General features: G+C 47.0%; 1 protein-coding gene across 1 annotated transcript in view; it reads left to right on the top strand.

Moving 5' to 3' along the window:
* The window catches only part of CUX1 (cut like homeobox 1), a 254,604-nt gene extending 245,028 nt beyond the window's left edge, over window positions 1-9,576 (top strand). Inside the window, exons 15-23 of the mRNA XM_042442697.1 lie at window positions 1,196-1,332; window positions 2,063-2,129; window positions 2,727-2,839; window positions 4,120-4,236; window positions 5,249-5,332; window positions 6,163-6,219; window positions 7,617-7,697; window positions 8,484-8,548; window positions 8,704-9,576. Of these exons, the coding sequence (XP_042298631.1) occupies window positions 1,196-1,332; window positions 2,063-2,129; window positions 2,727-2,839; window positions 4,120-4,236; window positions 5,249-5,332; window positions 6,163-6,219; window positions 7,617-7,697; window positions 8,484-8,548; window positions 8,704-8,764 (782 nt within the window). The 3' untranslated portion in view covers window positions 8,765-9,576. The remainder of the gene's footprint in view (window positions 1-1,195; window positions 1,333-2,062; window positions 2,130-2,726; window positions 2,840-4,119; window positions 4,237-5,248; window positions 5,333-6,162; window positions 6,220-7,616; window positions 7,698-8,483; window positions 8,549-8,703) is intronic.
* The last annotated feature ends 3,103 nt before the right edge of the window (window positions 9,577-12,679 follow it).

Here is a 12,679-nt window from a genome sequence, read left to right as displayed (position 1 = left end):
TTGTTAGGGGAAAAAAGACTCCTTGGGTTTGGACCATATTCCTGCATCTATATGTCTGAAGTCCTCAGGCTTTGGTATAGCATAGTGGCACCAAGGGGGAGTTGTGAGTCCATCAAAACGGTCCTGAAATGATGGCGGGGATGAGGAAAGCGATGGTTGGGGGATGATGATGGACTTGGTTTGTACCTCGTCTTTTCTCTACAGTTGGGACTCAAAAGACACTTTATAAATTAAAATGATTACAATATTATTTAAGATACAGTTGGCACGCCATGCCCATGCATTTTTTATTCACCCATAGAGTATTTATACCCCATTTTTAAAGGATAGGAAGCAATAGGCGACACACAACCTTTCAGATGTTGCGGCACTTAGAATCATAGAGTTGGAAGAGACCCCAAGGGCCATCCAGTCCAACCCCATTCTGCCACGCAGGAAATCACAATCAAAGTATCCCATCCAGCCTCTGTTTAAAGACATCCAAGGAAGGAGACCCTCACCACTCTCTGAGGAAGGAGTTTGTTCCACTGTTGAACAGCCCTTACTGCCATGAAGTTCCTCCTAATGTTGAGGTGGAATCTGTGTTCCTGGAGCTTGCATCCATTGTTCCATGTTCTAGTCCCTGGAGCAGCAGAAAACAAGCTTGCTTCCTCCTCAATGTGACACCCTTTCAAATAATAGAAGTTATACACCCAAACTTTCCTCCCCTCTTTGCAAATATGTTTAAAGACTAGGTAAGGTGTCATTCAAGCAAGAAGCACAAATAAATAACGTGGACATATGGGTCTAATTCCTGTTTGGTCCCAGAATTCTAATCAACTGATCCATTCATTCATATCCATTCATTCCGTTTGTATGCTGCCTTTCTCCCAGGAGGGCCATTCGCAGATTAAACATTTTTTAAAATCTCAATAAAATCCAAAAACCATTAAAGTCATCTATCTAAAATCATATAAAAATATACAAAAGTTAAAAGCGTAACTTCAGCGCTTGGCATCCTTTGCCACTCATCATGCTGGCTGATGGGAGCTGCAGCCCCACATTGGAGGGGGATCAAATTTTCCTCCCGACAACCATCCTAAAGGTTGCGTTGCACACAACTGTGTCATCCTCTTCCCCACCTGCCAGGATTTATCCATTTATTCTCCCATCCTGACTCCGTCGAATAAGCCCCTTTCTCTCTTTCTCGCCGCAGGCCGCTGCGCTGACTTACAAATCCAGTTCACCGAAGCCGTCTCCACCGTTGCAGAGCAGAAAGAGCTAATTGCAAAGCTGGAGCAGGACCTGAGCACCATCCAGTCCCTCTCTGCAACGCATCGTCCGGATGCGGAGGTCAGTTCCCTGAAGAGATTTCCCCCCTCCGGCCCAGCGGACAGACATTGGGTCACACCTAGACACACGCAAGTTGCGACAAGCCTAGAATCTCATGGGCCTTTTTGGCTCATGTTCAACTTGTGGTCTAGCAGTTAACCCAGCTTATCTCAAACCTGGAAGACTTCGGAAGATATGGGGCTCATGGGGCCAGACTAGAACCAAAGAGGGGTCTGGGTCATGGTTGCTAAACGGTTCCTTGCTGGGAAGGACCAGGTACAAAATGGCGCCCCAGGTAAAGAATACAGGTACAAAATAGTACCTTGATGGGGAGAACCAGATGTAAGATGGTGACATGGTGGGATGTGTCATTTGCCAACTACCCACCCCAAGCCATCCAAGGCATTACCTGGCATGCAACAGTTCACATTTACATCTGGGTTGGCACAGGTAAGCAACTGTCGCTGTTTGAAAGTGGCTGGGAGGACATTTTGCTGTTACTACTGTTAAACCGGGAGTCTGACATTAACCTGCACGCATCACGTCCAACTGTCCCAGTTTGACAGGGACAGACCCAGTTGATCCCAGGGTTTTCCTGCTTAAAATGGTAGCATTGTGCTTTCTTCTCCATCAATAACCCTTGCTGCCTAGCCACGCTCTGGTGTGGTTTGGCCACACAGGTCCCGGCTTTGAAGTGTCGGAGGGCATGCTAGGCATGGATCCATGTCCGTCTTCTGCTTCCCTCCCAAAGGGTGCTGCTATCCAAAACCTGGAGAACATTCCCGAACCCATTAAAGAAGCAACGGCGCTTTTCTACGGTAAGCATCTCGCCGCCGGCACGGGGAGGAGGGTCTGCTCTGTTTGCCCAGGCTACGAATAGCATTGCCTGCAAGAAGGTGCTTTTCTTACCTCTGGAGCCCTAAGAACGGCCGACTGGAGCCTGGTGCAAACAACGGTCCTTCAAGAAGACAGGCACAAAATGGCAGAACATTTTTTAGCTTGAACTGCAGGGGTGGGGAAAGCACACCAGGAAGCCCCAGGGTTTAAAAAAGAGGGGTTTCCCCCCCCCAAAAGGGCCCAAATTCTAGGCGCCAAAATGGGGGGGGGGGGGAATAGAGATTTTGGTCGCCACTATACTCGAGCCCTTGGCGATCTAGCTTCAGCCGTCGTTGACCCTGACCAAACATGTGGGAAAGGCGCAGAGGACGGTTGGGCAGAGTACTCTTTTGGACTCCAGCTCCCAAAATCCCCCAAGGAAAGGTCCCCAGCCAACCAACCTCTGCTTCAGTCTCACATGTTTGGTAAGGGTCAACAATGGCTGAAACTAAATCACTGAGGACTGACCTCCTGCAGTGGCTCCTAGTCTAGTTTTCTCCATCCCTCCCTCCATCTTCCACCGCTGTCTTCTTCTCCAGGCTACCCACCGTCACCAACTAGCCAGATCCCAGAGGGCCAGATGGACTCCCTTCTCGCCATCATCTCCAGCCAGAGGGAACGTTTTCGAACCCGGAACCGTGAGCTGGAAGCGGTAAGGTACCCTTGCAACAGAGGGGTTCTCCTTGGTTCTAGACCAACCATGGGGACTCTCAAACCACTGACACACACACAGCCCAGTGCCACCTGTATTCACGCTAAACTGGTTGTGGATTGCACTCCAACGGTTGGCGGACCCAAAGCTATCTTGAATTTCTTGCTACTCTATTCAGCTTTGGTCGGACCTCATTAGAAATTCTGGAACCCAGAATCCTAGTCCAACAATAAAAATGTATAAAAAGAATTTAAATCCTTTAAAACAGATTCATTAAGTCAGATCAAATCAGGAACAGCTCACCATTAAACAGCTCAGCATTAAAAGCTCTCATAAGCAATTCCCAAATAGCCGGTGGGAACAGAAAAGTTTTCACTTCCCAGAGCGACAACAAAAAGGGAGCCATCTTAGGATCCGCAGCGAGCGAATTCCAAAGTTAGGGAGCAGCCACCAAAAGGGCCCTCTCCCATAACCTCACTAAACCAAGCTGAGATGTTGCAGTGTATGCATTTATTACTATCACTTCAGTACATTACTCTATAGACTCACGTATAAGTTTAGAAATTTAGGTTTAAAAATTGACCCAAAAAACCTGAGTCGACTTATCCACAGGTCAATGTAAGTACTGTATTTTACCTTGTGAAAGGTAAGAGTTTAATCTGCCCTGGAAGCACTGACCGCCTTCTACTCTCTCATCCATCTAGCCTTTAGTAGCAGAAACAGTTATTCCTGCTTGATTCTGTAAGTCCTTTGGCATCGTTTTCCTTTGCTTCGTCCTTTACATCCTTCATTACATGTCCCTAAGTTTTACCCTCGACCTATCCATGGGTCATATCAAAATACATCATTTGGGCCCCCAAACCTGCCCTCGACTTATACATGAGGCTGACTAACAGTCGAGCAACTTCCAAAGGTAAAAGGCTGCGGTGTTGAAATAATACATATGCCATATGAGAACCCAATATCAGCAGCAGAGGTTGGTGGTTCCAGTGTCAGAGGGCCAGTGAATCCACTTTGGGTCTTGGATCAAACTTGAAAGCTGTTTCCCAAAGCACTGTCCTCACCACCTTCGACAGCTCCTTAAAAAATCCGAACTAAAACCCTATAAGAATGGTAAACCTATAAGAATGAAAAACCTATAAGAATAGTAAAATTACAAAACGGTTCTGCTAGCAACAAACCAGCGAAGAAATTGGGTTCTTTTCCCATAAACAACAAGAAAGTAGATTTAAAACAAGTGGTTGAAAAGCCCCCTGAGTATGTTTTTGGCTTTCTGGCAGGAAAACCGCCTGATGCAGCACACGATGCAAGCCCTGCAGAGCGAACTGGACAGCCTGCGCGCCGACAACATCAAGCTCTATGAGAAGATCAAGTTCCTGCAAAGCTATCCCGGCCGGGTAAGTATTGGTCCATTATCCCTCCCTCCCACATAACAACTTAAAATACCCAAATCACGATAACCATAATGAAACGACATCACATGATAAAAGTGATCAAACTACAGCAAGACGATGGGAGCCCTGGGGTATTTTATATGGGGGGTCCATATATGGGGGTCCATATTATCCAAAAGGATAATGATCCTTTTGCCTTTGATTCATTGAAATAGAGATTGCATGCTTAGTAAGCTAAAGGACACGGGGCAGAGGGGGGAAAGCAAAGTCGGGCTCCAGTTGTTGAAAGTGGAATAGCAGGTCTTACCACGGCCAGCTAGGAAAGGTTCAAGGGGAAGAGCAAACCAGTTTATCTCCTATGCAAAACATTTTCTTTTTAGTTTTTATCAATTTCCAACAAAAAGGAAAAACAACCGTAACAAACAGACACCCAAATTCCACATAAACATAATGCTCCTAAAAGCAAACACATTGCAAATATATATATATATATATACAGTCATACCTAACATAATTCATAAAATAACATCAGGAGATAAAAAAGCACCCACCCCTCCGTTCCCCCTCCATAAGAAGTACCCATGTCTTATAAATTTAACTCTCATTAGATTTAATACATACATACATACATACATACATAACATCAAAATAAATCCAAACAAGCCAACTTGCAATAACCTCCTCACCCACTCTTCATCCTCCTCCTTCACTCATCCTCTTACCAACCTATGCCATCCTTTCTTTCCAACCCCTTCCTTAATCTTCCATAACACATCTTTACTCCTCTTCCTCCTACTTCCTCCTCCATCCATTTTCCTTCCCTCTTTCACCTTTCCATCCTAATATCATCTTACCCACTCCATTCATTCATAACGCCCTCCACTCAAACAACCTTTCTCTTACCCTCTCATCACTTATTCTTACCTTCCTAGACTTACATTCCTCCCCTCGTACCTTCCCTTCCCTTCTTCCTATGCAAAACATGCCCTGACGCTCTGGTTTGTGTCTCATCTAGGGTGGCGGAAGTGACGACACGGAGCTGCGCTACTCTTCCCAGTACGAAGAACGCCTGGACCCCTTCACTTCTTTCAGTCGGAAGGTACAAAGCCTGGAGCCATTTGCTGGTGGCAGAGTGAGGGAAGGAAGGTTGGCTGGGTGGCACATCAGGATTTTTCATTGGCACTTTGGGAGCAAGAAGTTCTTTTAGAGTACATACATACCTGGGGGCTCACCTACCCTGGCCAGAATACTCCTGCCATGCTCTTGGAGTATTCTGGCACCCCCTCTGTGCATCTGGCGTCACCACTACTGGCGTAAGTTACTCCCTCGGAGGGCACAACAAGGTGGCATGGCTGGCACCGCTTTGTGACCTCAGTGGGACTGACTCACGCCAGCAGTGGTGGCACTGGGCGACAGCAGCAACGCATGTGCAGACAGACTCCTGGCATCGCTATGGAGTGCTCCAAAAGTCTGGAACAAAAGGTAAGTTTTTGAAATCCGGTTTAAGGGAGGGATGGGGTGGATTCAGCGCAGAACTGGACTCATGGCGTGAAGACAGTCTGCACCCGAATTGGGGATTTGGCCCTGTATGGTGAAGACAGGTCACTGTGAAGATGGAGTGAGACTGTCTTCTTTGGGCCATCCTGCCTACAAACCCAGGAGATCAGGCCTCCGTTCTCCCATTTTATAGATGGCAATAGCTGAGGCCAAGCAATGCTGACTTGGTCTCAGAAGCCACCCCAAAAACCTAAGGTCAAAGTGAGTCTGCCTCATTTCCAGACTGACTAGGTGAAAGTGCAATTCATTTGTTCAGTGGTGGTCTCTGCAGGTTAAGAAGTGAGTGGGGGCCTTTCAGATTCCACTTTGGGTTTGTAGGAACATCTCTTTTTCATTGCATTTATCTGTGCCTTATGATCTGTTCAATTTCAGGAGCGTCAGAGGAAATACCTGAGCCTGAGCCCATGGGATAAGGCCACCCTTGGCATGGTAAGTCATGCGGGGAACTAAAGGCTGGGATCCTTTATGGCGGTTGCGAATGCATAATTTCGAGTTAAGCACTTGTGACCCTATAGAACAGTGATTCCCAAACTCTGGTCCTTCAGGTGATTTGAACTTCAGCGCCCAGAATCCCAGACCAATGGCTTTTGGGAGCTGAAGTCCAAAACATTGTCATTATTTTGTTATATCCCAACTTTCTCCCAATGTAGGGACTCAATGTGGCGAAGGGACTGTGAAAGTCCTCCAACGTCCAATTACTAGGCAGCAGGGGACCATTCACTTGTCACTTGGGGTGCAACTGGTTGACAACCCCACTCCTTGATCCCATCCCCAAATCCTGTCTGATATTGGACGCTAACCATGATCAGCCCTAGTTTGTACTTGGATGGTCAACCAGCAAGGAATCCCTGGTACTGTCAAGGAAGAAATTGGCAATGCCACCTCTGAGAAAACCCCATGTAACCCATGGGGTCCATCAAGACTTGGAGGCACTCAGACACACATCTGTCAACTCCCTCTCTTCTGATTTCATTTGTCCAAACCGTTAGGCTCTCGAGATCCTCAGCGTAAGATTTGTTTTTCAACAACTGATGCAAAGAGAAGAAAACCGTCAGGTGGTAGACCTCTGGGAATAAAGCCAACCAGAAATGAAAAGGATCCTAAGAGCCGGCCTGTGTGTACAAAGGCACAGGAAAAGCACACAACTCAGCATAGGACACAGGGTTCCCTTTCCTGAGGAAACCTTTGTTTTTGTTTATAAAAGAAGTTTCTAGTCCTTATATCTTTATCTAATTTACTTACTTACTTGATTTGCATGCTGCCTTTCTGCCAAAGTAGTGCCCAGGCGGCTGACAGCAGAGGCTTAACAATAAAACAGTACCCATTTTTAAAATTAATATAGCAAATAAAAATGCAAAACCCTTTTAAAATGCTAAGCTAAAAACATAAAACCATTAAAAGCAAACCCCCCAATAAGCTGTTTCAACAAGGCAGTTAGATGCTCCCTATAAACAGTCTTGGTCAGCAGTCTAACCCCAAGTTTGGACCTGCTGCAGTTTCCAAATAGTTTCCAAAGGTGGTCCCATGTACAGTGCATTATAGCAGTCCAGATGGGATGTCATCAAGGCAGTGCGCCATTTGGACTATGTCTTTGGAAAGCGTCTGGGCAAAGCTTGCAGGGGATGAGAGAAATATTTCCGATGGTGGTTGAGAAGAGGGGCCGGGTTTCTCCCCATCAAACCTACCCATATGCTTCCCCCAAACATCACAGTCTCTCCCCACAAGTTAGAATACATGATGTTGAACACATGATTTTGTGCCAAAGCATTCAAGGTGCTTTGACTACTCCTGACTAAGAGTTCTGTGTCTTCCGGTTGCCTCTGCAGGGAAGACTCATCCTCTCCAACAAAACGGCCCGAACGGTTGCCTTCTTCTACACCCTTTTCCTCCACCTTCTTGTTTTCCTGGTGAGTCTGTTTCTCTCTGCTATTACTGACTTATCTTTCATGGATTCCAGTGGCTCAACTCAAAGCATGACTAAGACTGGGGCCAAACCATCATTATGGTTGACTCTTCTATGAGGGACATGCGGAGAGACAAGTTGAATGGACTGATGAATGAATGCACAGACAGACAGACATGTGGATGGATGGGTGGGTGGATGGATGAGCTGACAGATGGATGAGCTGATGGATGGATGGATGGACAGATGAGCAGACGGATGGATGGACAGATGAGCGGACGGACGGACAGACGGACGGATGAGCTGACGGATGGATGGATGGATGGATGGATGGATGGATGGATGGATGGATGGACAGATGAGCAGACGGACGGATGGATGGACAGATGGATGCACAGATGAGAAGACGGATGGATGGATGGACAGATCAGCGGGCGGATGGATAGATGAATGAATGGATGAATGAATGGACGGATAAACAGACGGATAGATGAGTGGATAGACAGAGATCACTAAGCAATACAGACAGACAGCATGGGACTATTTATGACTGACAAACCAAAAGCCCAGATTCAAACACCATGGTCAGCTTTCTATTTCTGGTTAATGCAACAGCTTGTGCTAGTGCACCTGCCACCACAAAATATGTTCCCTGGAAGCCATTTTGCGTGAGCGCATCCTCTTTCTCCATATATCTCTCCTCGCCATACACATCCCATGTCAAGGTAAGTCACTCCTTCTTCCCGCTTCCCACAACAGGTAATGAATGGCCTATCTTTATTTTTTCCAGGTCCTCTACAAAACCGCTTGGAGCGAGAGCGTCGGCAGGGACTGTGCGGCCTACTGTGCCAAGAAGTAGGTATCAAAAATGAGCCTTTCAGCTCAACCTTGAGCCTGCATTGCAGAGTTCGCCTTCCCATTGTGGCACCTGGTCACTCCAAAATGCTACAAGCATCGATGCTTGGACACCTGCCTTTGCTGATCCAGCCCTTTTTATCTGCTCCTTTCAGGTACGCTGACCACTTCCACCAGTTTCATAGGAACGACGACAACGGCAACTTGTGGCAGTGAAGCCGATGGCGGAAACTGGGTTACCAACTTGTGCCCCACCTTGCATCTGGTTGGGTTGCAATTCCCATTATTCCTTGGCCACGAGGTCTGATAGGATTTGCAGTCCAACACCATCCAGAGTACTTACAAGTCGGCTGCCCCTAGACATACACCGACATCACCAAACCCCATCGCTTTTTTGGAGGGTTGGGAGTTGATCTAGTGCTGCCCTATTCCTAGGCTTCTCATCTCTTCTGTTTCCCCAAAATGTCTACTGCAGACCTCCAGCTTCAAGCAAATAACAAATCTAAAGAACAGGCCTTGTCTTGTCTTGGGCAAATGTTTGACCCCCAGAGCGATCTCAAATGTGACGTCCCAGGCATTAACTTACAAGTCCTAGCTGTGGAAATGTAACTTTTTAAGAGGCTATAACTGCATCCATAGGTGAATCTAGGAGACCAAATATTGTTGATTGATCAGTTTGTCCAGTTGGGGTATAACCCACAGTTACGGTTTTTGAATGTTAGAAACTGACCATTAATCCAAATGCAGGTTTTTATCAGCATTGCCAAGCCATGGTTTAAGACAGCGTTTCTGAAACGTTGGTCCTCCAGGTGTTTTGGACTTCAGTTCCCAGAATTCCTGCTCATTGGCTCATCTGGCTAGGGCTTCTGGGAGTTGAAGTCCAAAACACCTGCAGGACCTGCCTTTAAAAAATTCAGAGAATCCAGAGTTTGAGTAAATGTGATTTAATGTTATGATCAACATGCTGGTTGGAAAGCACAATTCTTTTTCTCTCCTGCTCCTACAGTGATTAAATTGCTAAAGCAACATGTACGTTGTATTGTTGTTTTTTCCTTTTCCACCAAAGCAAAACACTTTTCAGTTGCAATAATGGCTGAAGGCTGAGGGGAGTCCAGCAAATAGGGGACCCAAGAAGCACGGATTTAGGCTAGGCAAGTTAGATGGATACTGGGAGTTGTTCATTGTTCATTCATTCATTGGGGAAGAGAAGGCTGGTCCAGAGAGGCCTTGGGTTCTTCTTCTGACCTGTCCTGATGAACCAAAGGAACACACTAGCCTCCAAAAAGAGGAGTGTTTTGGACCATTAGCCCCAAGACAACTGACATCCACAGGGCAGCACTTGTATTGATTTATTTTGCCTTCCTTATATGCCTTAGATATGCAAAGAAAAGGCTGACTGCGTTCAGAGAACCCATGCCTATGGAAGCGTTGGTTATGTTTGCAACTGTACTAGTGTGGCGTAGTGGTTTGCGCATTGGAAGATGACTCTGGAGACCAGGGTTCGATTCCCTGCTCGGCCATGAAACCCACTAGGTGACTTTAGCCAAGTCACGCTCTCTCGGCCTCTGGGGAAGGCAATGGCACACCTCCTCTGAACAAACCTTGCCAAGAAAGTCCCATGACAGCTTCGCCTTAGGGTCGCCATAAGTCGGGAACGACTTGAAAACACACAGCAGCAGCAAAACTGCTCCAATGCCAGTGTTGGCAACTGCTCTCCTCCCCTGGAACGGAAACTCAAAAGACATCAGAGAAGAATGTGCCTCTTTACTTGCCAAGGAGAGCCTTCCTCTCAGCATGAAGACGCATCTCCTCATCCCATTTCCTCTTTCCGCTTAACTTTGCAACCAGCGAGCTCTGCTTATAGTCGGCTATCACAAATGGCATCTGTTTTCCTCCGCAATGACTGCGATCCAACCTGCCAGCTAAATATCCGCTACCCAGCACTACACAACCCCCATGCAGAACAGCAACACTGCATGGCACACGCAGTGCCATTGCACTAAGTGAAACCACAATGTGCAACCGCAATGCGGAGCATGCACAGCTCTGCCTCCGCCACTATCAGCAGAATACATTTGTTGCACCATAGTGAACAATTCAGCCCACATGCATAGTGTGATGCTGTTGTTGTTGTGGTTGTTGTATATCTCCAAGGCCTTTTTCGCTTATGGCCAACCCTAAGGTAATCGCCTCTCATGGCCCTTTCTTGGCAACTTTCTTCAGAGAGGGTTTGCCATTGCCCTCCTCTGAGGCTGAGAGTGTGTGACTTGCCTGAGTGGGTTTCCATGGCCAAGGTAGGATTCAAACCCTGGTCTCCCAGTATACTAGTCCAATGCTCAAATGACTACACCATGCTGTCTCTCAGTGTGAATGCGATATACGCATGCACAAGTCATTAAATGGAAGAGGAAACTAATAAGGAGAGGATGCTAGACATGAGAGAGCCATTGGTGCAGTGGCTTTGAGCGTTGGACTACAACTCCGGAGACCAGGGTTCGAATGCCCACTCAGCCATGAAAACCCACAAGTCACACTCTCTCGGCCTCAGAAGAAGGTGAAGGCAAGACCCCACTGAACAAATCTTGTCAAGAAACCCCCATGATAGGGTCATCTTAGGAAACCCATAAGTACTCAGAAATGACTTGAAGACACTCAACAACGACAAACCAATGAACCCAAAACAACACTGGCAAACACAGAGATGGGGAAGTCCGGCACGCTGCATCCCCTAAACTATTTGGAGAAGTCAGAATTGCAAAGTTGGCTGGAGTTATAAGCGGGCACCGAGAAATAATCCTGAGCTTGCGCCAAGCAAATATGAAGCCATAAAGACAGCAAGGGGAACCAGCTGCTTTCACAGAGGCCTCTCTTTTGGATTATCAGGACAGGGCCAACTGAAGTCACTACTATTCAAAGGAGGTGGCTTTGGTGCTAATTTTAGCCCCCCTTTTAGACGGACGCATGTCCTGGTATGAAGCGTCCAGCTGTCAGAAACAAAACCTCCTGCTCCTGACCTGAAAGAAAGCTGGAGCGTCACCAGCTCTCATAGCAAGAGACGGCTCAGAAAAGTGATCCGAACGGAGACTTCAGACTAAGAATGGGGAGGGCAGCCATGGAAGAAAAGATCCTAAGGAGTAAAGATATTCAGCCGAGCACAAAAGATATAACTGTACATGGTGTTCCCCATTGCCATGTACAAGTGCAAGAGCTGGACAGTGAAGAAAGCAGATAGGAAGGAAAATCAATTCATTGGAGACATGGGGCTGAAGAGCATGGAGGATACCTTGGACAGCCAGAAAGACAAACAAATGGGTCCTGGAGCCGATCAAGCCAAAGTGTTCCCTGGAAGGCAAGATGACAAAACTGAGGCTGCCATACTTTGGACGCATCATGAGAAGGAAAGACTCATTGGGGGGAAAAAACAATGCTAGGAAAGGTGGAGAGAAGTAGAAAGAGAGGAAGGCTGCATGCTAGATAGATGGACCGACTCTAGATAAGAGGCCATGGGTATGAATTTGCAGGAATTGGGTAAAGGCAGTGGAGGACAGGGAGTCTTGGCGATGTCGCATCCACAGAGTCGCCATGGGTTGAGATCAATTCCAAGGCGGTTAGCAACAACAACAACAAAGTATGGTGCCATCCGCATATCTCAGATTGTTATTATTCCTTCCTCCCATGCTCACACCTCTTTCCTCTGAGTCTAATCCTGCTTTATGGGTGATATTCCCTGCATACAAGGGGGCTCTGTGGCCATGTTCTAGAAGAGTTTATCCCTGACGTTTTGCCTGCATCTTCAGAGAATGTATATCACTCACTTCTATGCCAGCATTCTCTGAAGATGCCAGCCACAGATGCTGGTGAAACGTCAGGAACAAAGTCTTCTAGAACATGGCCACATAGCTCCAAAAACCCACAAAAACCTATGGATGCCGGCTATGAAAGCATTTGACCATCCCCATTGTCTGGGGCAGATGGAAACTGCAACCGACTCTTCAAATAACCCTTTCCTAACACCACCAGCATCTCACCCAGTTCCAGTCTCTACCTCGAAACCTTTTAACCCACCATGCCTGGCTGACTTTCTTTCCTCTGCGCACCCTTCTGCACCCAAAATAAACCCGTCCAGGGCAG

This window comes from Sceloporus undulatus, chromosome 11 (assembly GCF_019175285.1).
Source record: "Sceloporus undulatus isolate JIND9_A2432 ecotype Alabama chromosome 11, SceUnd_v1.1, whole genome shotgun sequence".
NCBI lineage: Eukaryota > Metazoa > Chordata > Lepidosauria > Squamata > Phrynosomatidae > Sceloporus > Sceloporus undulatus.
Note: the sequence above shows the minus strand (reverse complement) of the source record. Positions and strands in the feature narration are given on the sequence as shown.